At 47.1% G+C, this 25,880-nt stretch overlaps 2 protein-coding genes across 2 annotated transcripts; both read right to left on the bottom strand.

The window, feature by feature from the left end:
* Positions 1-3,999: 3,999 nt before the first annotated feature.
* On the bottom strand, positions 4,000-13,837 carry LOC310666201 (protein S100-A4-like). Its single transcript, XM_083416885.1, has 3 exons — positions 13,680-13,837; positions 7,290-7,449; positions 4,000-4,365 (listed from the first exon to the last, which is right to left on the bottom strand). Exons 1-3 carry the CDS (start codon positions 13,751-13,753, stop codon positions 4,201-4,203), a joined length of 399 nt encoding a protein of 132 aa, XP_083273011.1. The 5' UTR covers positions 13,754-13,837; the 3' UTR covers positions 4,000-4,200.
* Positions 13,838-14,119: 282 nt separating this feature from the next.
* Positions 14,120-20,811, bottom strand: LOC310666210 (protein S100-A3-like). The gene is made up of 3 exons (XM_083416898.1): positions 20,638-20,811; positions 17,274-17,444; positions 14,120-15,250 (listed from the first exon to the last, which is right to left on the bottom strand). The coding sequence occupies exons 2-3, from the start codon at positions 17,418-17,420 to the stop codon at positions 15,086-15,088; spliced, it is 312 nt and encodes a 103-aa protein (XP_083273024.1). The 5' UTR covers positions 17,421-17,444; positions 20,638-20,811; the 3' UTR covers positions 14,120-15,085.
* Between the last annotated feature and the right edge of the window lie 5,069 nt (positions 20,812-25,880).

Below are 25,880 nucleotides of genomic sequence, written 5' to 3'. Positions count from 1 at the left end.
TATTCCTAAGCCAAATTGATAAATTCAAGTAGCTTCGACTTATCTTATATTACAATATTTAGCTAAATAATCTTTGAATTTCTTCCATTGGGGTGTATGGCCCTCTAGGCCGCTCTGTCTGGCCCTTGTAACTTTCCCCAAGCCACGCCCCTTAAACACAGGCCAGGCCCCCTCACCAGCCCTGCTTCTTACACACTCAACATACTATCTGCCTTAGCTTAATAACCACTTTTGTCTCTTTATGGCTGCTGTAAGTTCCAGAAATGATTTCCTGAAGCTTACACCTGAAGCCAGCACGTCAAATGCGGCCCTCCGAGGCTCTTAGCCCGGCCCTCAGAAACCTCCCCAGGGTTACGCCCCTGTTTTGCACACTCCCCCCCCCCTAAACCCTATAAATTAATAAATGGTGGGGTTTTGTTGATTTGAGATGTGAAGGGAGAAACGCCAGCTGCAGAGGAATTCCTGGGCTAGCATCTGCAAAAAATAAAATAAAAAAACGACCTGCATTAAGAAGCAATGCAGGGCCATTGAGGGCACAATGCAAGAGAACTGTTCTTCCACAGTTGTCCTCAGGTGTGAACAAAGACTGGGGGGGTTGGAAGGTTGCCAGGGTAACTGGGTGTGAGGTGACAGGAAAAGAGGTGTTTTCGGAAGAAGAAGGAAGAGTGGGATCCATCTTTGGCAGGCTGGCCAGTGCTGCGGGGGACAAGTCCCTCATGAAACGACCGTGCGGTAAGATCTGGACTCCTTCCATGCAGACTGAAGGTGTAAATAGGTGAATAAACCATATTTCTGAACGCTACACCGGTCTCCGCCGTGTCTCAGATCTCCAAAGGAGCACAGACCCTGGAAGACTGCCTGGAACCACCTGGGATCTTGCTATCGCTCAGCAAAGCGTGGGGAGCAGTGCCAGATTGATGTATAAGCTAAACAAGCTATAGCTTAGGGCCCCACTCTCTTGGGGCCCCCCAAAAAAATTTAAAGGAGAAAAAACCCCTCAAATATTTTATTGGGGGAGCAAAGAGACCTCGACCCTAGGAGCTGGGTCCTATGCCTAGAGAAAAGGGGACTTCGGTAGCTGTGGGAAAGCAGGGACATTCAATCTCTGCAACTGCTTCATAGGCGCAAGACCTACCGATGAGCATTCGCTGTGCTCACTAGGCCTGACATCCCTGTGCAAATCCTCTTTTTTTCTAATAAAGAGCTAACTCCCCTTGCTTTGTGTGATTTACTGCTGGCTTGATCCTGACACTCTGGTTTCCAGCAACTGATGTTCTAGGGCTGCCATATTTCAAACAGCGAAATATTTTAGTTTTTGCCCAAAGTTGTCTCGAGCTTTTTTGGCACGGCTGCCGACTGATATATCAAGGAAATGCTGGTTTTTCAAAATCGTGGTTAGTAGCCATCGATAGCCTGCTCCATGGCTGCTCCACCCTCTTTTGCCTCTGGCATGTGGTCCCTGGAAGGCCCTTGGGCTGAAAAATAGCAGAATCATAGAATTGTAGACTTGGAAGGAACCCACAAGGGTCATCTAGTCTAACCCCGTGCAATGCATGAATCTCAGCTAATGAAGTTCAAGACCACCCCTCCATACATCATACACACATCACAGAAGGGGTGTAGCTCAAGACCACCGCCCCGATATATCATGCCTACATCACAGAAAGGGCGGTCTACAGCAGAAATCTGAGTGCTTTGTTTACCTCCTGTCTGCCAGGTTACCTGTTTAATGGTCACTTGATTGGATTGCCTGGGAGCCTGGCCAGTCTTTTGTAATGATAAATACTTACAAGGTAAAAACAACCCTGACAGATTAGAGAACTGGGCAAAAACAAACAAGATGAATTTTAACAGGGAGAAATGTAAAGTATTGCACTTGGGCAAAAAAAATGAGAGGCACAAATACAAGATGGGTGACACCTGGCTTGAGAGCAGTACATGTGAAAAGGATCTAGGAGTCTTGGTTGACCACAAACTTGACATGAGCCAACAGTGTGACGCGGCAGCTAAAAAGGCCAATGCAATTCTGGGCTGCATCAATAGGAGTATAGCATCTAGATCAAGGGAAGTAATAGTGCCACTGTATTCTGCTCTGGTCAGACGTCACCTGGAGTACTGTGTCCACTTCTGGGCACCACAGTTCAAGAAGGACACTGACAAACTGGAACGTGTCCAGAGGAGGGCAACCAAAATGGTCAAAGGCCTGGAAACGATGCCTTATGAGGAACGGCTAAGGGAGCTGGGCCTGTTTAGCCTGGAGAAGAGGAGGTTAAGGGGTGATATGATAGCCATGTTCAAATATATAAAAGGATGTCACATAGAGGAGGGAGAAAGGTTGTTTTCTGCTGCTCCAGAGAAGCGGACACGGAGCAATGGATCCAAACTACAAGAAAGAAGATTCCACCTAAACATTAGGAAGAACTTCCTGACAGTAAGAGCTGTTTGACAGTGGAATTTGCTGCCAAGGAGTGTGGTAGAGTCTCCTTCTTTGGAGGTCTTTAAGCAGAGGCTTGACAACCATATGTCAGGAGTGCTCTGATGGTGTTTCCTGCTTGGCAGGGGGTTGGACTCGATGGCCCTTGTGGTCTATTCCAACTCTATGATTCTATGATTCTAGTTCCTGAGTCAAATGTGCCCTTAAGACAGGATTTGTGAAGGAAAAGACAACGGGGAGGCTTTTCCATTTTCCTTTGACCTTGCAGAGAAAACATCTGGTCAGTTTGGGAATCAAAATGGTTTCAGGTCGGTCTTCCTGTGTTGATCTATGTACGTGCTTGGTTGGTACACTTATGAACATTTAACATATATCTAAGCCCCCAAATTCCTATCACAGCATCCAACCCCTATTTAAAAGCCTCCCACGAAGGAGAGCCCACCACCTTCTGAGGTCGTCCATACCACTTGTTCCCCTGGCCCTAGAATGATGCAACGGACACATTCATAGAATCATAGAATCTTAGAGCTGGAAGGGACCCAAGGGTCATCTAGTCCAACCCCCTGCAATGCAGGAATCTCGGCTAAAGCATCTACAGCAGCTGGCCAATGAGGGCCTACAATACATAGCTCAGTTGGCTAGAGTGTGGTGCTGATAATGCCAAGGCTGTAGGTTCGATCCCTGTAAGGGACAGCTGTCTATTCCTGCATTGCAAGGTGATTCAACTAGAAGTGTTGAATGGTCTCTTTAAATCTGAAGGTTCATTATTGTTCCACAAGATGTGTATTTTCTTTAAAGGCCAGAGCAAATAACGTAATCAAGTTTTACAGCTGTGAAGCAGTATAGCAGGTGCTGTTAAGTTATGTTGATTAAGCTGTTGGGTATAGTATATTAAGAGCAGCAAATACTGTAGCTCTCTCAGTACCCTGATGGATGGGTCATGCTTATTGATATATTGTAAAAAGGTAAAGGGACCCCCGACCATTAGGTCCAGTCGTGGCCGACTCTGGGGTTGTGGCACTCATCTCGCTTTATTGGCAGAGGGAGCCGGCGTACAGCTTCCGGGTCATGTGGCCAGCATGACTAAGCCGCTTCTGGCGAACCAGAGCAGCGCACGGAAACGCCGTTTACCTTCCCGCTGGAGTGGTACCTATTTATCTACTTGCACTTGACGTGCTTTTGAACTGCTAGGTTGGCAGAAGCAGGGACCAAGCAACAGGAGCTCACCCCATTATGGGGATTCGAACCGCCGACCTTCTGATCGGCAAGCCCTAGGCTCTGTGGTTTAACCCACAGCACCACCCGCATCCCCTGATATATTGTAATTTAGTGTAAAAGGAGTTTTTGTTTTTGTTGTTAAAAGCTAGCAAAAGTTGTTTTGCATTTCTTGAATGTGTGGTCTCCCCAGCACGCCTTCTGCAGCGCAACTAATCTGCAAATAGCCAACAAGAAAACCCTCAGGGTCCTTCTCAGCTATGTCCTTGTATGAGTCTTTGCTTCTAATTTTCCTTCTCCCCCTCCTTCCTTCCCCCCTCCGAAAAAAGGCAGCAATGAAACAAACCCACTGAAGTTTTAAAGCAAACTTTATTGTGGAAAGAGAAAGAGGCGTGGAATAATCTCCATCACGGCGGAGCCTCCGGATCAGAGAGGCGTCGTCGATGGGGCCTTTGTGAGGGAGAAGGAGAGAACAGGCGCGAGGCTGAGCTCTCAGGTCTCCGGCCTGCACAGACACCACAATTGCCCTTGATTCTGCCCTCCCCCTCAGATCACTTGCCCCTGGGCATCTTGTCGGGATAGCCCTGGAAGAAATCGTTGCACATCATAGCCACGCAGGCCAGGAAGACGGCGTACTCTTGGAAGTCCACCTCGTTGTCCTTGTTGTTATCTAAGTTGCTCATGATCCTCTGGAAATTCGTCTCGTCCTTCTTTTTCTGCGGGAGGGAGGTTGGATTTCATTGGTGGGGGAGGTTCAAAAAGAGATTTGGGGTTGCCACGACGCGGCCGGGAAGGAACAGGGGCTGTGTGACTCCTGGTGCGTTGTGCAGGAGCTTTTGTCTCACCAGGGGAAACCGGCTGTTTATTGCTGAATCATAACGAATGCCGATTCGCAGAAAACCCAATTGACATTCATTCCGATTCAGCAGTAAGCATTGGGGGGTACTTCCCTGCTGCCCCAGCCACTCTGAGCTTCTTCTAGCCCCAGAGGCTAGGATCCAGAGAAGGTCTAACCTTTTCGCATGTACAGTGGTGCCTCGCAAGACGAAAAGAATCCGTTCCGCGAGTCTCTTTGTCTTGCGGTTTTTTTGTCTTGCGAAGCAACCCTATTAGCGGATTAGCGGATTAGCACTATTAGCGGTTTAGCGGCTATTAGCGGCTATTAAAGGTTTAAGGGATTAGCGGATTAGCTGCTAAAAGGCTATTAGCAGCTTAGTGCCTTAGAAAAAGGGGGGGGGGAGCGAAAAAAAATCTCAAGACTCGCAAGACATTTTCGTCTTGCGAAGCAAGCCCATAGAGAAATTCGTCCTGCGAAGCGCATTGAAAAACGGAAAACCCTTTCGTCTAGCAGGTTTTCCGTCTTGCGAGGCATTCGTCTTGCAGGGCACCACTGTATGTGTTTTTAATTATTGAAGTACCGTATTGTTCTCTCTATAAGAAGCACTTTCCCCCCTCCTAAAAAATGTGTGTGCGTCTTATAGAGCGAATGCAGGCGGGAGGCTCTGCTCAGCGCTCCCTTTAAAAATCCCCGTGGAGCGTGTGTGCAGCTCTTGGGGGCTTTTCCCCGAGGAGGGAGAAGGGCAGCGCTTCCCCCTCCTTGGGAAAAAGCCCCCAAGAGCCGCACACACACTCTGTGCACTCTTTAAAGGGAGTGCTGCTCTTGGGGGAGCCTTTATCCCCCTGCCCAGGAGAGGCTGTGCGCGGCTATCCCATAAGCCAGGACAGCAAGAGGCTATCCCAGAAGCCAGATCCCTCTTGCTCTTCTGGTTTATGGGATTCAGAATATTTTTTTTTCTTGTTTTCCTCCTGCAAAAACTAGGTGCGTCTTATGGTCTGGCGCGTCTTATAGAACGAGAAATACGGTAAGTAGTGCCATCTGCTGCCTTGGTAAAGGGTTGCTGAAAAGCACACCTTTCAATTACGCCTATCTCTCTCCCTTGCTTATGCGCCCTGCTTCCCCTTTGGGCTTTTGTATAGCCTGCGCATGGATGGAGGACAATGGACACTCATAGCCACCAGACTGCTGCAATGGCCTGGAGCGCAAGGCACACCCGTCTGCCAGTTTGGTCTTGCCCAGGGACGGGGAGCCTGAGGCTTTCCAGACTCCAGCTCATGTCAGCCCCAGCCAGTATGGTCAGGGATGAACAGAGCTGGAGCCCTGGCCATATCTGGAGGGCCGCAGGGTCCCGCACCCCTATCCCGGGCACATGTCCCAACCAATCAGGGATCACCCATTAAATGCACATGTAGAGGTGTGAGGCAGGAATGGGGAGCCTGTGGCCCTCCAGATGTGGTTGGACTTCAACTCCCATCAGCATCAGCAGGCACTGGCCGATGGTGAGGGATGCTGGGAGTTGTGGTCCAACAGCAACTGGAGAGCCCACAGCTATGCATGAGAAGACGCAATTGGGATAGATGTCGGAAAGGCAAATGCCAGTCTAGTTCAGGGATAGGGAGTCTGTGGGCCTACTAGATGTTGCTGCATTCATGATCCATGTGACGGTCACCTCCAGGCTTGAGTACTGTAACTCGCTCTACGCGGGGCTGCCCTTGAAGCAGTCCCAGAAACTCCAGTGGGTGCAGAATGCTGCAGCGAGGCTCCTCACAGGGTCTCTGCCATGGGAGCATCTTCACCCAGTGCTTTTCCAGCTGCACTGGCTCCCGGTGGAGTACAGGGTCAGATATAAGGTGCTGGTTTTGACCTTTAAAGCCCTTCACGGCCTAGGACCCTCGTACCTACGGGACCGCCTCTCCCGGTATGCCCCACGGAGGACCTTAAGGTACATAAATAGCAACACCCTAGAGGTCCCGGGCCCTAAGGAAGTTAGATTAGCCTCAACCAGAGCCAGGGCCTTTTCAACACTGGCTCCGCTCTGTCTCATGAGACCAGGGCCCTGCAAGATCTGATTTCTTTCCGCAGGGCCTGTAAGACAGAGTTGTTCCGCCTGGCCTTTGGCTTGGAGCCGATTTGATTCTCTTCCCCTCTTTCTTTTTTTCCTTTCTCTTCCTGTGATGAGGCTGCATTTTAATATTTTAATGTTTCAATATTTTAATGTTGTATTTTAATCTTGTTTTTAAGTTGTATTCATTGAACTTGTTTTTATTATTGCTTGTTAGCCGCCCTGAGCCCGGCCTTGGCTGGGGAGGGCGGGGTATAAATAATAATAATAATAATAATAATAATAATAATAATAATAATAATAATTATAAATAATAATTCCAGCTCCCATCAGCCCCATCACCCATCAGTCAGAGATGATGTGAGTTGTAGTCTATCTGTAGGGCCACAAGTTCCCCACCCTTGTCCTGGGCACATGTCCCAACCAATCAGGGATCACCCAGAGATTCTAGTCCTCATGGTTCAGAATAAAGGGCAGCGTGTCTCCAGAGTTTCAGGAAGGGATTCTGTTGCGGCCCTACCTGGAGATGGCAAGGGATCGAACCTTCTGCGCCCAAAGCAGATGTTCTACTACTGAGCCGCCACCCTTCCCTGAAAAATAATGTAAGTTTCTAGTCCTTATGGTCCAGTAGCTCTCCAGTATTTCAGGAAGGGAGTCTTCTGCAGCCTTCCCTGGAGATGCAGGGGACCTTCTTGCGAAGGAGATGTTCTCCCCCATTGAGGTTCCCTCCTTTGACTTACCCCAAGGAACCCAGGCAGCTCCTTCAAGAGCAGCTCCTTCAGCTCTGCCTTGTTCAGCTTGAACTTGTCTCCTTCCTTGCCGGAGTAGTTGTGGAAAGTTGTGACCATCACCTCCAGGGCCTTCTCCAGGGGACTCGCCATTTTCGGATGCTCTCGGAACCTGGCAGTGACAGAAGAGTGGGTTGGGCATGAGAAAGCCGGCCAGGTGGTGGACGGCGGTGGCACTTGCCCATTGAGACTGGCTGGGCAGAAAACAGGGAAGCCAATGGGAGGCGGAGCCAGGGCCAAGGAGAGGCGGAGCCAACTAATTCCGCCTTTGTCCCCATCCTGCTTCTCCTCCTCCTCCCTTCTGCAAAGGCAACCCTAAGGCTACGTTTGCACCAGATATTTAAATCACTACGATACCACTTTAAACACTCATGGCTTACCCCAAGGAATTCTGGGAGCTGCTGATTGTTATGGGTGCTGAGCATTGTTAGGAGACCCACCCCGCCTGCCTCCCAGAACTTCAATTCCCAGAGTGGTTTGACAAGCAATCCCTTTTCTTCCCAGGGAACTCTGGGAATTGTAGTTCTGAGCCCCAAATGGTTGGAATTTGTATTGCAACAAAATTTATATATTGGAGGAGACTCTTGAGAGTCCCATGGGCTGCAAGAAGATCAAACCTCTCCATTCTGAAGGAAATCAGCCCTGAGTGCTCACTGGAAGGACAGATCCTGAAGGTGAGACTCCAAGACTTTGGCCACCTCATGAGAAGAGAAGACTCCCTGGAAAAGACCCTGATGCTGGGAAAGATTGAGGGCACAAGGAGAAGGGGACGACAGAGGACGAGATGGTGGGACAGTGTTCTCGAAGCTACTAACATGAGTCTGACCAAACTGCGGGAGGCAGTGGAAGACAGGAGTGCCTGGCGTGTTCTGGTCCAGGGGGTCACGAAGACTAAACGACTAAACAACATCAACAACACGGGAGTCATGTAGACATGTCTAAGGGTCAATATACTCATTTGAAGCATGGTGCAAGCGCTGTCAATCACATTATAGTCTGGCCTTCATTGACAAGTCAATGCAAAGCAGCTAAGAAAGTTCTGGCTGAGACAATTGGAGATTCTCATAAGAATCCACCAGAGGAATCCATGCAAATTTTGATCAAGCGTACAGTAGTTTGGGATATAAGAGTCTGCTCAACAAGAAACTGAACATACAAAAACCCAGTGATAGGAACTGGGACTTCTTGTAATGGAAAAGAGAGGATGGAGACAAATTCTGGGAACTGGTGGCCTAGGGTTTAAATTAAGTGAGATAAGGCTGTGGGAGAAATTTCAAATTGCCAGCATCGACTGCAGGTGTCTGCTATAGATCCAAGAGCTATGAAGCGATAGAGCAATGAGAGACTGAGTAGGTTTAAATGGTGGTACGACTGATGCCTTTAAAGCATCACGAGGAATGAATCAAGGCTGCATTCTGGTTCTTGCTCTTTTAACATCTATATTAACGATTTGGTGCCATATTTAGCCAACGCAAACTTCCCCACTGCAGTAATTAGGGACAGAAAGATCTCAGTAGTGATGTGTGCAGATGATTTAAAACCAACAGTATGATTTTTGGCAAATATAGTCCTAGGTATAAATGCTGCCTAGAAAGGGACACAGGTAGCGCTGTGGTCTAAACCACTGAGCCTCTTGCCGATCAGAAGGTCGGCGGTTCGAATCCCCGCGATGGAGTGAGCTCCTGTTGTACTGCCCCAGCTCCTGCCAACTTAGCAGTTTGAAAGCATACCAGTGCAAGTAGATAAATAGGTACTGCTGTGGCGGGAAGGTAAACAGCATTTCCGTGCGCTCTAGTTTCTGTCATGGTGTCCCATTGTGCCAGAAGCGATTTAGTCATGCTGGCCACATGACCCAGAAAGCTGTCTGTGGACAAACGCCGGCTCCCTCAGCCTGAAAGTGAGATGAGCGCCACAACCCCATAGTCACCTTTGAGTGGACTTAACCGTCCAGGGGTCCTTGACCTTTTCCTTTTTTACCTTTGCTGCTTAGATCAGCAAGCTAGAGGACAAATGTGCTCATTTAGAAACCTGGGTGTACTCTTTAGCGAAACCCTCTCTTGGAAGTGTCATATGGAGACAGTGAAAATCAAAGCACAGAAAACCATAGGGGCATTGATGAAGTTCTGTTGCAATGGCGGAGGGCAGGTGATTGTACCTGCCCTAAACATATTTGGTAGCAAAGTACTTACTCAAGTGCTCTATGTTGTTGAAATCTGGGGCTCTGATTTGAACGCTTATTAAAATTTTGTAAATGGTGCAGAATGCATATTTTTGCAAGCTATAGTGTGGTGTAGTGGTTAAGAGCAGTAGACTCGTAATCAGGTGAACCGGGTTCGTGTCTCCGCTCCTCCACATGCAGCTGCTGGGTGACCTTGGGCCAGTCACACTTCTCTGAAGTCTCTCAGCCCCACTCACCTCACAGAGTGTTTGTTGTGGGGGAGGAAGGGAAAGGAGAATGTTAGCCGCTTTGAGACTCCTTCGGGTAGTGATAAAGCGGGATATCAAATCCAAACTCTTCTTCAACAAGATCCATCAATCAAACAGACTTTGTCTTTTTGGTTCGCCTCAGGTGGATGACATCACTCATTATCTGTTAGCCTGTCCCTTGTATAGAGAGACCCAAGAGATCGCTTTCTGAAATCTTTGCACATACAAGCAAACAGTCCCACCCTGGCAGAAATGGTTTGGTTTCTTTTGAGTGACAATAAGACCTTTGTAACATACAGACTGGCCCTTTATGCACTGGCTGGGGGGGAAAAATCAGGAAAAAGAAGTCAAAGAAAATCACTATAAATTGTTGTGGTGATCTGGAGGTTTAATCTGGAGTCAAGCTGGATTTCAGTCTGTTGGTGTCTCTGGTAGCCTTTCTCTCTTACATCATGGAGGTTGGCAAATTGGATTTTAAAAAGGCAAGGTAATATTAGAACTGCCGCTGTCAGAGATGAACAAGGGAAACTGTTTTAACACTGAGGAAAGTCTTTTTTATATTATGGATTTTTACGCGATGGGTGTACGTTCTGTATTATTTTATTAACGCTATTGCTTAATGCAAGCCTTTGTCTAGAACAATAAACTTATGAGGTGGATGGCATCAGAGTCTTTATTTTTATTTTTCATCGCCTCCAGACTGAGGTTTGCCGGAGGAAGACCACACCCGGCTTTAGTCAACCACAGAATCTGGAGATGGCAGAAAAAGGAAAGAGGAAACTCTGAGTCATGATTAAAGAATCAGTAGTAGAATTTGGTGGCAAAGTTAGAGGAGGCTTGAGTAAAACAGATGGGGGGGGGGACACTCCAGAAAGGGATCTGTACTTATTGGGGTGGAGGTGGTATGCCTGTCCCCTAAACTGATGGTTCTTCCTCTTGATCCTACTCAGTCACTGGTTTTGGAGGGCAGGAGTTGAGGAAAGCACATCGTGTGCATGTTCTGGCACACCTTTTAGAGTTAAGTGTCAAGAGGCCAGTCCTCATGACTAGAGGGTTCTACCAGGAGGGAGGGGCCGTTTTCGGGATGAGAAAATCAGCCCATTTCAGTTTCCCTTATTTTTCCAACTTTACGTTCAGCACTCCACATTTCCACATCAGCTTTCTGCCTTGATCCCCAGTTAAAAACCATTAAAAAAAACTTTAAGAATTGATGCCTGAGCTTGCTTCCCCCTCATGAAAATTCGTCAGCTACTTAGTGCAATATTTTCCCCAACAGACACATCCTTGGAGGTCGTTTTGCCTAATATAAGCATTCTATTTTCACGGATTAACACATTTTAAGGCACACATTCCCCTAATCTATGCCTTTTTTTGGGGGGGGGTGTACACATTACTTGGCTGGAGAACCGCCTAGCAAAATTCAAAGAAGTGCGAATTTCCAAAGGTTGGCTGTTTTTGTGCTATTTTGAAGAGAGTGGGTCATATAGGTTGTTTGCCTTTAAATGCAAACTGAGCTGAATCCGCCCTCCCCTTCGCTACCTAGCTGATCGTGATCCACAAGGAGAAAAGTCTCTTCGTGATCAGCTGAATGCGCAGTCTGAGATAGAGCAGGATAGACACAAACGGGTTTGCGCTGAAAATTGCGCACACAAACCCCTGAGGCAGTGGCGTAGCGTGGGGGGTGCAGGGGGTGCCGGCCGCACCAGGCGCAACATCTGGGGGGGGGGCGCGCTCGCACTCACAGTACTAAAATCCACGGGTTAGGGGGCGCAAATTACTTGCCTTGCCCCGGGTGCTGACAACCCACGCTACGCCACTGCCCTGAGGTCCCATCTGTACTGAGCAAAGAAAGCAACTATCTTTCTTTAAGTAGTCATGGCTTTCTCCCCACCACAAATAATCCTGGGAAGCGCTGTTTGTTAGGGATGCTGAAAGTTGTTAGGTGACAACCCCGCCCCAATTCTCCACATAGAGCCCCAATTTCCAGAGTCTATCCATCTCTCTCCCTGTGAAACTGGCAACTGCAGCTCTGTGAGGGGAATATTTGCTGTCACATACAGAGACACACTCCTCATTTGAAATGAAAGGTGAGGACCAGCTATCAGGTTCCAAAAGAATCAGTGCCTTCTAGTTGACCAGAATCTGATCATGGGTTGTGGAAGGGGGTTGGAGCAATGCCTCTTACTTTAAAAAGCCGCACCCTTTAGCCACTGGGAAACTAAGCATGCACAGAATGCTATTCTTGGTAGGAAAGTCCTGTTATACAGTCGTACCTCCAATGTTCTGGCTCCCAAACGATCGAAAACTGGAAGTGAATGTTCTGGTTTTGGAATTTTTTTTGGAAGCCGAACATCCGACGGGGCTTCTGCGCCTTCCAATTGGCTGCAGGAGTTTCCTGCAGCCGACCAGAAGCCGTGCTTTGGTTTACGAACGTTTCGGAAGTCGAACGGACTTCTGGAACGGATTCCGTTTGACTTCCTAGGTACGACTGTATAGATAGATGAATAGACAGACAGGCAGATAGATACCTAGGCAGCCACACCCTTTATTCACTGAGCATGTGCAGAGTGCTGCTTGGGAATGGGGAGAGAAAACCATGCCTGCTATAAAAATCAAACCCACAGCCATTAGCTGCTGGGAACCTGAATGCATGTAGAGTTTGGCCCTTTCTGTTTGCTGAATAACAGCCCTTTGCAAGCATATTGGATTGCGTAGGAATCAGGGGCGTCTTGTAGAGTCGCTGTTCTGCTCTCTGTTGCTACCTGTGGTCAGTGGCGTAGCGTGGGGGGTGCAGGGGGGCCGGCCGCACCGGGCGCAACATCTGGGGGGGGGGCGCTCGCACTCGCAGCTCTCTGCCCCTACCTGGCTCACTCACTCTCTCTCACTGCAGTGCTGGCTGTGCGAATCCGATCCGAGCCGCCGGGTCGCCGCCCACTGTGGAGGGGGGGGGTGCCAGGCGTGCGGTGCGGTACTGTGCGGAGAGAGAGCGAGGGACTATCTGGGGGAGGGACAGTGCAGTGGGGGAGGCGCAAATTACTTGCCTTGCCCCAGGTTAGGGGGCGCAAATTACTTGCCTTGCCCCGGGTGCTGACAACCCACGCTACGCCACTGCCTGTGGTAAGACTGGCTGAAGGGAGCGGAGGGACACGACATCCATTTCCTCAGCAACTGCTAGCAGATTGCCGTGCATGACACACACTGGAGAAACAAATTGCACCTCTGCAAAATAGGTCCGCTTTGGATGAAAACAGTCGTTCTTACATCTATCGAATACCAGTGTAACACTGAAGAACATCTGGGGACTTGAAGCTCCTTTCCAGGGCTGGTAGCTTTAAGATCTGGGCAAGATTTCTTGTGTGCGGGCAAGATCCCACATCAAGACTCATGCTCCGAAATGGACATATTGAAATCAATGGACTTACGTAACATTGAGTTGCAGCCGGTGTCACTCCTCCTCACAGCAGACCCACAGAAATTAATCAGCATGGGGTTGCATCCAACCACATTCTGCTCAGGGCCATTGCAATTAACAAACCTAAGTTCATGTCGATTAACTTCAGTGGGTCTACTCTGAGTAGGGCTACCACTGACTACAGCTCAACGGCGAATTTTGGTCCCTTAACTTCACGCGCGTCTGCTCTAAGTAGAATTTAGTTGGGTAACCACCCTAAAAAAACCACTGATTCCTGTGGGTCTACTCTGAGTAGGGCATATTTGGCTACTACTCCCAAGCCACAAGGAAGTTCTGCACTTCTGAAACTGCATCTGGACTCTGGTCAGTCATGCCAGCCTCTGCACAACATCAGGCTGAAACTGATGGCCTCAGGAAGACAGCATCATCCTTGTTCTATTTAATTAAATTTTATTTTTTTAGAAAATCAGACTAGGCATGTAAAAATAACAAACAAGACTTACCACAGCAACCAAACACCGAAGCGATCGAGGAGGCTACAGGGCAGGATATGAGGGCTTGTGACAACTCGAGCCATATTTAAAGCCTCGGCAAATCCGCCCTTTTATTTCGGTTGCGAAAAGTGTACACCCACCGGCTTCAGAAAGAGACCAATAAGGATCTCCCCAGGGTGTGTTTTTTTTTGGGGGGGGGGAGGCTGGTGAGGATGCGAAGGCCTTTGTGATTGCTGCCTCGCCCCTCTCTTTTGCACTCATCCCCGCAGCCCTCTCTCCAAATTCCCAGACCGATTCTTTCCATCTGTCTGGCAAAGAACGGCCTTGAAATGCCAGCTTTGGAAAGGCCAGCGTAGAAGTTCCAGAAAACAGGAGCGGGAGGGAAGGCAAGGCTGGCAAGTCAGAAGAAGGGAAAAGAATAAGCAATGGGAAATGATGACAAATGCGTCTTTAATGAACCAGGTCCGCTGGTAAAATTATTTTTATTCTTGGTAGTCGCGCCTGCCCTGTGCAACACAGTCCCATCAAATGTCAAGGAAATAAACATCTATCTGACTTTTAGAAGACATCTGAAGGCAGGGAGGGTTTTGTTTTAATGTTTGAGGTTATGCATTTTAATATTTTGCTGGAAGCTGCACAGAGTGACTGGGGCATCTAGTCTGCTATAGAAATAATAAAATAAAACAAAACTGTTATGGTTGTTATTGTTATTATATAAATGTCCAAGACTGATAAGTCTGAAAGTATCTAGTAGTCTCTCCTGACACATTCACTTCCACTCTCACAGCTCGGTTTTTGGAGACAGTTCAAGACAGCAATCACCCATGATCCTTGGTATATACAGTGGTACCTTGGTTTATGAGCAGCCCTGTTAATGAACTATTCGGTTTACGAACTCTGCAAAACCGGAAGTAGTGTTCTGGTTTGCGAACTTTACCTCAGTCTAAGAATGGAAGCCGAAGGTGGAAGAGCACTGGCAGCGGGAGGCTTCATTAGGGAAAGTGTGCCTTGGTTTAAGAACAGTTTCAGTTTAAGAACAGACTTCCAGAACGGATTAAGTTCATAAACCGAGGTACCACTGTATAACATTTCTATGACATTTTACACTTCTAACTTTGAGGCTCTTTCCCTCAAAGGTCTGAGATGCTAAGGATTTGTAGCTCCATTGCATTGTTGCTACTTTTCGTTTTATCCTTTCACAAGCCATTTTTTCTTGTTCTATTTCCCCATTTTTTAAGGCTCAAAACTGCTTTCTTGACTTAAGTAACAAAATGAAATAAAGACATAGTTGATGAGAAAGAAGACTTGTCTCGAGATTTCAGAGACGGACACGGGGACTTCCTGGCACGGTTTTTCCAACCGGGGTGAGGAACTTGCTTTGCAACCTTTGGTGAGCTGGGGAGCCATCTTGGTTTTCATAGCAGGCGGGGCTGGACCGGAGGGCAGTCCCGGAAGAAGTCGTGGAAGAAGGTGCAGGCTGCCGCGATGAAGCGGATGTACTCTTCAAAGTCCACCTGGTTGTCCTTGTTTGTATCCAACAATGCCATCAACTCTTCGAAAGCACCGTCTTTTATTTGAAGCTAGGAAAGGAAAAGAAATGAATGGTTGAGAATGGAGAGAAATGATCGGGGACTGAGGGTCCCTTTCAGAATTATCAGCCTAATCATCACCGTCAGTGAATGAGGCATAATTAAAGAATTGTTATTATTGTAATATCACCCCTATATACATAGAAATGTAAGTTGGTCATCATGCTGAAATTCAGGTGGCCGCCAACTGCAGCATGCTGTATAGCAGGCAGCCAGGAGGGTGAGGAAGCAATGCAGTCCAGATGAGGTGTTTGTGGTTTAGAAAGGAGGAGGAGCTTGGGGAGAACTGTGGGAGGATATGCAAAGGGGGTGGGTGAGGTGTAAAGGAAAGGAGGCTAGTCAGATGTGGGGGAATGGTGGTTGGCAAAAAGGTAGGTGGGTTGGCCAGCAGTCCCAGCAGCCTCTATTTTTAGTCTCGACTGATGGGCCCTTTAAGAATTATCAGCATGGCACAACAACAACAGGACGCGGGTGGCGCTGTGGGTTAAACCACTGAGCCTAGGACTTGCCGATCAGAAGGTTGGCGGTTCAAATCCCCACGATGGGGTGAGCTCCTGTTGCTCGGTCCCTGCTCCTGCCAACTTAGCAGTTCGAAAGCACGTCAAAGTGCAAGTAGATAAATAGGTACCGCTCTGGCGGGAAGGTAAACGGCATTTCCCTATGCTGCTCTGGTTCGCCAAAAGCGGCTTAGTCATGCTGGCCACATGACCCGGAAGCTGTACGCCGGCTCCCTCGGCCAATAAAGCGAGATGAGCGCCGCAACCCCAGAGTCAGCCACGACTGGACCTAATGGTCAGGGGTCCCTTTACCTTTACAACAACAACAAGATGATCATAGAATCATAGACTTGGAAGCAACCATGAGGTCTATCCAACCTCCCTGTAATGCAGAGTGACTGGGGCAAGCCAGCCAGATGGGCAGAGTATAATTATAATTATTCTTAACCTTACATGGGGCTCAGACCTGTGACCCTAAGATTAAGAACCTCATGTTCTTATAATGAGTTGGGGGCGGGAGTTTTAAATGACTTTTTCTAAAAACCTGGAAGCTTTTCTTTTAGGAATTCTAGGTGCTGAAATCCCAAGGGAGCAGAAAAGTCTATTTGTGTAAGCAACCACGGCTATGCGGATGTTATTGGCCCAGAGATGGAAAGAAGATAAAGTCTCTACCAGAGAAGAATGGCAGATCAAGTTGATGGATTTTGCCAAATTGGCAAAAATGACCAGAAGAATCAGAAATCAGGAACACCAGAATTTTAGTAAGGAATGAGGGGGGAAATATAATTTATCTTAAAAACCATTGTAAACAGTTTAAAATGTTAGTAGGACTGCAATAACACTTGTAGTTTAATGGTGAATTTTGGACATAATGGAGCTGTAAAAGATTTGGATTATCATAAAAGAGAAAGGAGGAAATGATTAACAATAGGACCCACTAAGGGGAGGGGGAAAGTCCAAGAAATTCCTTGGAATTTTGTTTTTATGCTGCATGTTCGGTATGTGACTGTAAAACTTTGATTTGTAAAACCAAATAAACAAATCTTTTAAAAACACACCACATCTTCCACCAACTGAGCTATCCTGTGTGGTGATGTAATGATGATTGTGATGCTGTTGCTGCTGCTGCTGCTGCTGCTGCTAATAATAATAATAATAATAATAATAACAACAACAACAATAATAAAACAACTATTTATATACCACCTATCAACTAAGTCTCCTTTGCAGGGCTAATTTGGAAATCTACGAAACTGTCCCAGGCACCTCAAAATACCATTTTTTTCCTTTTCTTTTTTACGTTTTCAATCTTTATTTCTCAAAAAACACATTTCACAGAAAGATTACTGGTGGCATTCAGAATTCCCCTTCAAAACAGGCAGACGTCTGATGAATTTTCATAAGGATTTTCACACACACACATACTGCTGCAAAAATGTGGAGAATGGATCGGAACAAATTCCATCCGCAAACCATAATGCTCAGGAGACTGAGAATGGGGTTGGAAGGAGACCTACGGTTTTCAGGCTGGGAAGCTCGTTTTCCAAGAGTTCCTTCAGTTCCCCTTTGCTGAGTGTGCGTCTGTCGCCTTCCTTCCGGCAGTAGCGCTGGAAGGTGCAAACCAGCCCTCCGAGGGCCTGCTCCAGAGTCTGATACTGCTCCATCGCCGGTTGCGTTGGCCAACAGCCCTGCAAGGCAAGGAGACAGGTGGATGAAGGGGCTTGTCATTGTTACGCATTGATTAAGGACAAAACGTTTGCACCACTTCTCAAACGATGTTTCCCAAAGCCATGTAGAAATAAAAACTGTAAACAAAGGGAGGTCAGTAGTGCGTTTAATAGGCAGTCCCTGATTGGTTGGGACATGTGTCCAGGGCAGGGCTGGGGACGATGGGAGTTGGAGTCCAGCAACTTCTGGAAGGCCACAGATTCTCTGCTAGGGATCTACCACAGGAATGGGGAAACTTTTCAAGTCAAGTACCAAATTTCCTTTTTGGCAACCTTTGGCATGCCAGAGGTGGGCGGAGCCATAAGCGAAAGTGAGCAGAATAGCATCAACCTACACATATCACCCCCCTCCACCCAGGCAAGCAAGAGGATACCTTTTAGCCAGTTGAAAACACTGATGGAGGATGAAATTAATGGACTATGCGGAACTTGACAAACTAACGGGAAGGATCCGAAACCGGTGGGACCAGAAATTTACCGAATGTACAGATTATTTGAAAAGTATTTGTGATGAACAGATGACGTTTGCAGGTTTGCAAGAAGTTCTGTGAGGAATAATATTAGAAATACAGTGGTGCCCCGCAAGACGAATGCCTCGGAAGACGAAAAACTCGCAAGACAAAAGAGTTTTTCGTTTTCTGAGCTGCTTCGCAAGACGGATTTCCCTATGGGCTTGCTTCGCAAGACGAAACGTCTTGCGCCTTTTTTTTTTAAACTGCCAATGCATTCCTATGGGAAACCGTCAATACACATTGGTGCTTCGCAAGACGAAAACTCATAGAACGAAAAAACTCGCAGAACGAATTAATTTCGTCTTGCGGGGCACCACTGTATTGTAAAAATGGAGAAGGAGAGACAATAAGTTAAGAGATGTAAATGCAATATTAAGTTAGGAAATGCATAAGAAGTGATTAAGACGGAGGATTATCAGAGGTGCTGATGGAAGTCCAATAAGAATGTATTTGTGATAAATTGTATGGTATGTTTTATAATTTTGTATGTTAAAAACCAATAAAAATATTTATATATATAAAAAAAGAAAACACTGGTGGGAAGGTGTGTGTCCTAGACAGAACGGGCATGGCAAGGAGATAAGTATGGCCTGTGAAGAAACCTAAGGACCAGATGGAGAGGCCTGGAGGACTGTGATCATCTCCAGACCGGAAGTCCACCATCTATGTGATTCTCCCTTCTTGCAATTCCCAGCATACTGCCTCCAGCAGAGGAAGCAGAACATGACCATCAGGGTTAGTAGCCTCTGAGAGCCTTGTGAGCTTCCATCATCTAGTCTTATCCCCTTTTAAAGCCATCTAGGCTGATGGCCATCACAGCAACGTCAACCATTTACAGGCTACATAAGGAGAGTGTTGCTTGGATCACACTAATGGCCCATCTAGTCCGGGATCCTGTTGTGTGGCAAGTTCCCGCCCCCCCAGTGGAAATAAAGACACATAAAGGTAAAGGTAAAGGTACCCCTGCCCGTACGGGCCAGTCTTGACAGACTCTAGGGTTGTGTGCCCATCTCACTCAAGAGGCCGGGGGCCAGCGCTGTCCGGAGACACTTCCGGGTCACGTGGCCAGCGTGACATCGCTGCTCTGGCGAGCCAGAGCCGCACACGGAACGCCGTTTACCTTCCCGCTAGTAAGCGGTCCCTATTTATCTACTTGCCCCCGGGGGTGCTTTCGAACTGTTAGGTTGGCAGGCGCTGGGACCGAGCAACGGGAGCGCACCCCGCCGCGGGGATTCGAACTGCCAACCTTTCGATCGGCAAGCCCTAGGCGCTGAGGCTTTTACCCACAGCACCACCCGCGTCCCAAAGACACATAACACAGCTATTTAAGGTTAATGGGCTAAATATGGCCACAACTTTATTCGTTACTGGTGATGAGCGGTATTGGCTTAGGCGTTGGTCCTAACTGACTATCCGACTTCAGCCCATCCGCTTGAAGTCTGGAAGGGTTAACCACCAGTAGGGGAGTCCTGCTGATGCACATCAACTAGGAACGCCCCTGGGGTCACCGCCCGGGGGTGTGCCTTAGGCCCTCACCTCCCTAGGCTTTCGACAGCACTACGCCCCCTGGAATCCTTTAACGGACTACCCTTCAATATGTGGGGCAGGTGATGGCACTACCTCCCCTCTTCCATCTATAGAACAATACCAATGCCTAACCGCCAATACCAAGGAAGTTGTGACGATTTGCTACGAGGTAGGCGAAAAACCAAGTGGCTGGTGCCAATTTCCCAAGTGGAAAAAAATCCTACCAGGCGACCTTAATGGCGACCAACTGAGGTCCATAGCAAGGTCAAAGGCGAAAACCTTAAAGGGCGGGAGGGTGGGAAAGAAGAGCAGCTGGAGGCGGCAAAAGAAGGAGATCCCTGGCTGCGCCAATGTTAAATAGGGCAGGCCACGCCCCCCGAGCCAGCCGATTGGCTGTCCAGGGGATGACGCGGCCGGGGATTCCCTCAATTGCGCGGAGGCTGAGAGCCAGCCACCGCGCACGTGGTGGGGGTGTGAAGCTCTCAACACCACCTCCTTTTAAGGCGAAAGTGGCTTTCTCACAGTGGCCACCCAAGGGAAGCCCCAAAGTGGGACTTGAGCAAAACAGCAGCTCTTCCGGTCCTGTGGTTTTCAGCCACTGGTGTTCAGAAGCAGAGAAGAAGAAGAAGAAGAAGAAGAAGAAGAAGAAGAAGAAGAAGAAGAAGAAGAGGAGTTTGGATTTGATATCCCGCCTTTCACTCCCTTTAAGGAGTCTCAAAGTGGCTAACATTCTCCTTTCCCTTCCTCCCCCACAACAAACACTCTGTGAGGTGAGTGGGGCTGAGAGACTTCAAAGTGTGACTGGCCCAAGGTCACCCAGCAGCTGCATGTGGAGGAGCGGAGACGCGAACCCGGTTCCCCAGATTATGAGACTACCGCTCTTAACCACTACACCACACTGGCTCAACCTCAACATTGGAGGTAGACCATAGCCATCAGAGGTGGATAGACCATTGGGTTGTTGAGTGAATCCTTGAAGACTTCTTCTTCCAGAGACTGTCTCTCCTCCCCTCTGGCTGAGCCACATTAGACATAGCAAGACACGACACCGACATGTAACAAAAGCACCAGAACTCTCCCCCCTCCACACACAAAGACAGCAGTATAATACCCACCGAGATCTCCCAAGTCTCAAGTTCGCTTGTTCAGGAGGAAGGCTGAGCTTCAAGTCTCCCAACCTGTCCAGAATTGCCTTCTGCTGCTCCTATCAATGCCGCCAAGCCCTCCTGCGCCCAGACAGGCAGGCCTTGGGAACAGCAGAGGTGACCCACCCATCAGTTGCATCACACCACCTGATCCTGATCCACACCCTGCCTTGCTTCAGGAGAAGATATACTGCTTTTGTCTGGCACCCTCAAAGCCCCAAGCTCATTTCTCAAATCGCTCTTCCACCCAGCACCTCCTTTTCTCAAAATGGTTTTCTGCCCAGGAGGTATTGGGTACATTTCCCTGCCTGCAGTTTCAAATTCCTTTGTCATTTTCAGTCTGTCTCTGCCCATCTGCACCACACATTTAAAGCAGCATCGTATGCCAATAATAATAATAATAATAATAATAATAATAATAATAATACATTTTTATTTATACCCCGCCCTTCCCGGCCAGAGCCGGTCTCAGGGCGGCTAACACCAGTATAATTACAATAAAAACATAATGGGGTGTGTGTGTTAAAGTAAAGGGACCCCTGACCATTAGGTCCAGTCGTGACCAACTCTGGGGTTGCGGCGCTCATTTCGCTTTATTGGCAGAGGGAGCCGGCGTACAGCTTCCGGGTCATGTGGCCAGCATGACTAAGCCGCTTCTGGCGAACCAGAGCAGTGCACGGAAACGCCGTTTACCTTCCTGCCGGAGCCGTACCTGTTTATCTATTTGCACTTTGACGTGCTTTCGAACTGCTAGGTTGGCAGGAGCAGGGACCGAGCAACGGGAGCTCACCCCGTCATGGGGATTCGAACCGCTGAACTTCTGATTGGCAAGCCCTAGGCTCTGTAGTTTAACCCACAGCGCCACCCACGTCCCAATGGGGGGGGGGGGGAGAGAGACATTTAAAATACGGGTTAAAATACAATTTTAATAGTAGCCCATAGATCAAAACCATAAGGGGAGGGAAACATAAGGGTCAGACTGAATCCAAACCAAAGGCCAGGTGGAACAGCTCTGCCTTGCAGGCACTGCGGAAAGATGTCAGGTCCCGCAGGGCCCTAGTCTCTTGTGATAGAGCGTTCCACCACGTCGGGGCCAGTACTGAAAAGGCCCTGGCCCTAGTTGAGACCACTCTAACCACCTTGCGACTTGGTACCTCCAAAGTGTTGTCATTTGTGGACCTTAATGTCCTCTGCGGGGCATATCAGGAGAGGCGGTCCTGTAGGTACGTGGGTCCTAGGATGCACAGTGACACCTTTGCCCCAAGGAATCCTGGGGGCTGCAGTTGGTTAAGGATGCTGGAAGTTGTTTGGAGGTCCTTATTCCCTTCACCTAGCTACCATTCCCAGAGCGGTTTCAGGAGGGGAACAGGGGTGTCTCCTAACAACTCACAGCACCTTATTTAAACTACAGCTCCCAGAATCCTTTGGGGGAGCCGTGACTGCTTAAAGTCATATCGTAGTGCTTTAGAAATCTGGCATGAATGTGGCCCAAGACTAAGGAGGAGGAAGTATGGTGGGGGCTGGTTGAGGGCAGACTGTGGTCGGCAGGGCAGTGCCCCGCTTTCCCTAATCGGTGAGTCTCCGCTGGACTGAGCGGGCTCACTATGACAATCACCTGGTCAGCAGCCATGGTACAGGCTGGAAGTCCACCTATATCAGAAAAGTCTGGGCAATGCGACCGGGCTATCACTTCTTCTGCCTGAATGTGTGTTTTCACTGGGGTGAATTCTGAAAGTGCTTCGGTTTTAAACACAGAGGGGGTTTTGTGCGGGTGTGTGGAGTCTTTTAATTATGGAATTGCTTTTTTTAAAAAATGTAAATTCTTATTGGGCTATGTATGTAAGAAGAGTGGTACATAGGTACTTTAAGATCCCTTGATGGTACAGTCTTCTTCTTCTTCTTCTTCTTCTTCGCCGAGTAAGATTGTCTTCCATGAACACGGTTTTAACAGTGTGTCTGTAGATGACTGTGGAGGCCAATTCTGGATCCACACGTCCTTCCACAGTGGGGACATAGGTTTCTGCGTGGGAGTCGATCATGGTGTAGGTTTGCCAAGCGTGCCTTCCTCTTAGCACGTTTCTCCCTTGTGTCCTGAGTTCGAGTGTCTTCAAAGCAGTACAGTCATATACCAGTATATATGTCTACGCAGATGTAAGCCCCATGGAACTTGGTAGGATTTACTGCCAGGTAATTTGTAAGATCTTAAGAAGCAGGATTTGCTACTGACGAAAGAAGAATGGCAGATGAAATTGATGGACTATGCAGAATTAGATAAATTAACAGGAAGGATTCGAAACCTGCTGGACCAGAGATTCTTAGGAGACTGTAGTAAATACTGTATTTTTTGCTCTATAAGACTCACTTTTTCCCTCCTAAAAAGTAAGGGGAAATGTGTGTGCGTCTTATGGAGTGAATGCAGGCTGCACAGCTATCCCAGAAGCCAGAACAGCAAGAGGGATTGCTGCTTTCACTGTGCAGCGATCCCTCTTGCTGTTCTGGCTTCTGAGATTCTGAATATTTTTTTTCTTGTTTTGCTCCTCCAAAAACTAGGTGCGTCTTGTGGTCTGCTGCGTCTTACAGAGCGAAAAATACGGTATATGAGCTATTTGAAAAGTAACTGTAATGAACAGATTATGCTAGTAGGACTGCAAGAAGTTCTGTAAGGAGGACTATTTGAAATATTGCAATAAAGACTATGAGGAGAATTATTAGTGAATGATGATTAAGAGTAATGGAGAAATTAAGAAATGCAGAATAAGTGATAAAGAACGAAAAATCATCAGAGGTATTGACGGAAGTCTAAAATATTGTATAAGATAAGAAGTTATGTTATATGATTGTTGGAAATGATATGTTAAAAAACCCTAATAAAAATGTATAAGAAGAAGGAGGAGGAGGAGGATGATTTGAGCACAAGAAAAACCTCCCCTGCTGCAGTTCCCAGCAACTGGTATTTGGAAACATTTACTGCCTGCCACATGGGAGAGAGAGCACAGGCTCCATTATGGGCTAGTAGCCATTGACAACCTTCTCTGTGAATTTGTTTGGTCTTCTTTGAAAGCCATTCAAGCTGATGGCCACCACTGCCTATCTTGTGGCAGCGAGTTCCATAGTTCAACTATGTGATGCACACACACACATGCACAAAGAGCCCAAGCCTACACCGGATTGTCTACTCGGAAGTAAGCCCCATTGACTTCAGTAGGACCCACTACCAGGGAAGTGTGTGTACAGGATTGTGCTCCAAATAATCTCACAGGAGGCCTGTTAAGATCAGGCATGCTTCCCTCTCTGCCTACCTAGCATGAATGAGATCAGAATAGGGGGGAAAACAAAACACCTCCCCTCTTTCGCCCTTAAAGAAAGCAGCAAGAACACTCTGTCTTAAAAATAGTGTCCGGTGTGCATATAACGTGCCATTTTTGGACGAAGATAAATTATATGCTTCTCTTCTCTCTCTCTCTGGCTTCTGCTCATGAACTTTTCTGTCAATTACAACACGTCAGAGTTATAAATACAGAAGGATTATGCCCACCTGACTGCAATTGCATCTACACAAGGGTGCATACCAATGCGGTTTTATACGAGAAATGTGTAAAAATCCTGCGGGACTTGACATCTTTCCGCAGGGCCTGTAAGACAGAACTGTTCTACCAGGCCTTTGGCCAGGGCACAGCCTGACTCCCTCCCTCGGCAATCTTCACGGAGCTCTGGCCCAATGGTTGCCAGTGGCTTGAATTAATTAATTTTATAATGAATGATTTTAGAGTGTTGTTTGTGCTGTACTTTTGTACTGTTTTATTGTTGTTAGCTGCCCTGAGCCCGGCTTCGGCTGGGGAGGGCAGGATATAAATAAAATTTATTATTATTATTATTATTATTATTATTATTATTATTATTATTATTAAGCTAATTTGTTTTTAAGTGCCCTGGGAAAGTGGATTGGCTCCTCCTGAGAGATTTTGTGTGCTGCTGTGGAACTAGGAAGTCGGCTGAGTGGTTGTATAAGAAGAGAAAGCAGGAAGGAGAGTCAACAGTTTTGTTTTGGGGAAAACTATGGAAAATTTGAGCAAGGGCTTTTCTTCTTTTTTTAAAAAAATGGGAACGATCTCAGTGGTTCTGCTCTGTGGGTGTCTTTCTCAGCCTTTAGACTGGGCAAAAGTTTTTTTTTTTAATGGAATAAAGTTTGTTAGTGAGTTGTTGTCGTTTTTTTAAAGAAACATGCAAGTTCTATCCAAGACAAACAGTTCCCAATTCTGCATAGGCAGACAGGCTGCCTTTCATGGGAGCCCTGTGTCACAAAGTGACATTTTTATTTGGAAATATGGGGTGTCTAACCTATGGAGGGAGGGGGGTGGGATTCCACAATTTTATATTCTGCACCAAGAGATGTCAGATCTTTCTGCATACAGAGAGGTGATGGAACAGAAGAAGAGACCAGTGAGAGGCAGGTCAGGGTGGATTTTCTCAGGGCGTGAGACTGAGGAAGAGGGAAACTCTCCCAGAGGAGAGCTGGGAGAATTCAATTCTCTGAATATGGATTGAAAATTAAGATATCATGGAGGGGTATCTATCTATCTATCATCTATCTATCTATCTATCTATCTATCTATCTATCTATCATCATCTATCTATCTATATCTATCTATCTACCATCTATCTATCTATCATCTATCATCTATCATCTATCTATCTATCTATCATCTATCATCCATCTATCTATCTATCATCTATCTAGCTATCATCTAGCTATCTATCATCTATCTATCATCTATCTATCATCTATCTATCTATCTATTTATCATCTATCTATCATCATTATCTATCATCTATCTATCTATATCTATCTATCTATCATCTATCTATCTATCTATCATCTATCATCACCTATCATCTATCTATCATCATTATCTATCATTTATCTGTATCTATCTATCTATCACCTATCATCTATCTATCATCAGATAATGATCTATCTATCTATCATCATTATTATTATCTAGCTGTCTATCATCTACATATCTCTTTGAGCTTTATTATATTATTTTCCCCTTTCCCCCATTTTTCTTCTCCCCTCACCTTCTCTTTCTTTCCTCCTTTCCTCCTTTCTACCTCTTCTTTTTTTTGCATTATTTATTATTATTATTTTAGACTAGTTCCCTTTTCTTCTGCACCCCCCTTTTCTCTCTCTTTCTTTATTCCTCTTCTTTTTT

This window comes from Podarcis tiliguerta (genome assembly GCF_965153285.1).
Source record: "Podarcis tiliguerta genome assembly, chromosome: 16".
NCBI lineage: Eukaryota > Metazoa > Chordata > Lepidosauria > Squamata > Lacertidae > Podarcis > Podarcis tiliguerta.
The sequence above is the reverse complement of the archived record's forward strand: the minus strand, read 5'-3'. Positions and strand labels throughout refer to the sequence as shown.

Bases quoted from the DNA above. Each gene is read 5' to 3' on its own strand.
- LOC310666201 (XM_083416885.1), bottom strand. From the start codon at position 13,753: ATGGCTCGAGTTGTCACAAGCCCTCATATCCTGCCCTGTAGCCTCCTC. The intron at 7,450-13,679 runs GTAAGTCTTGTT...TGTCACTGCCAG, and splicing joins TTCGGTGTTTGGTTGCTGTG to GTTCCGAGAGCATCCGAAAA. The intron at 4,366-7,289 runs GTAAGTCAAAGG...TCCCTCCCGCAG, and splicing joins AGCTGCCTGGGTTCCTTGGG to AAAAAGAAGGACGAGACGAA.
- LOC310666210 (XM_083416898.1), bottom strand. From the start codon at position 17,420: ATGGAGCAGTATCAGACTCTGGAGCAGGCCCTCGGAGGGCTGGTTTGC. The intron at 15,251-17,273 runs GTAGGTCTCCTT...TTCCTTTCCTAG, and splicing joins AGCTTCCCAGCCTGAAAACC to CTTCAAATAAAAGACGGTGC.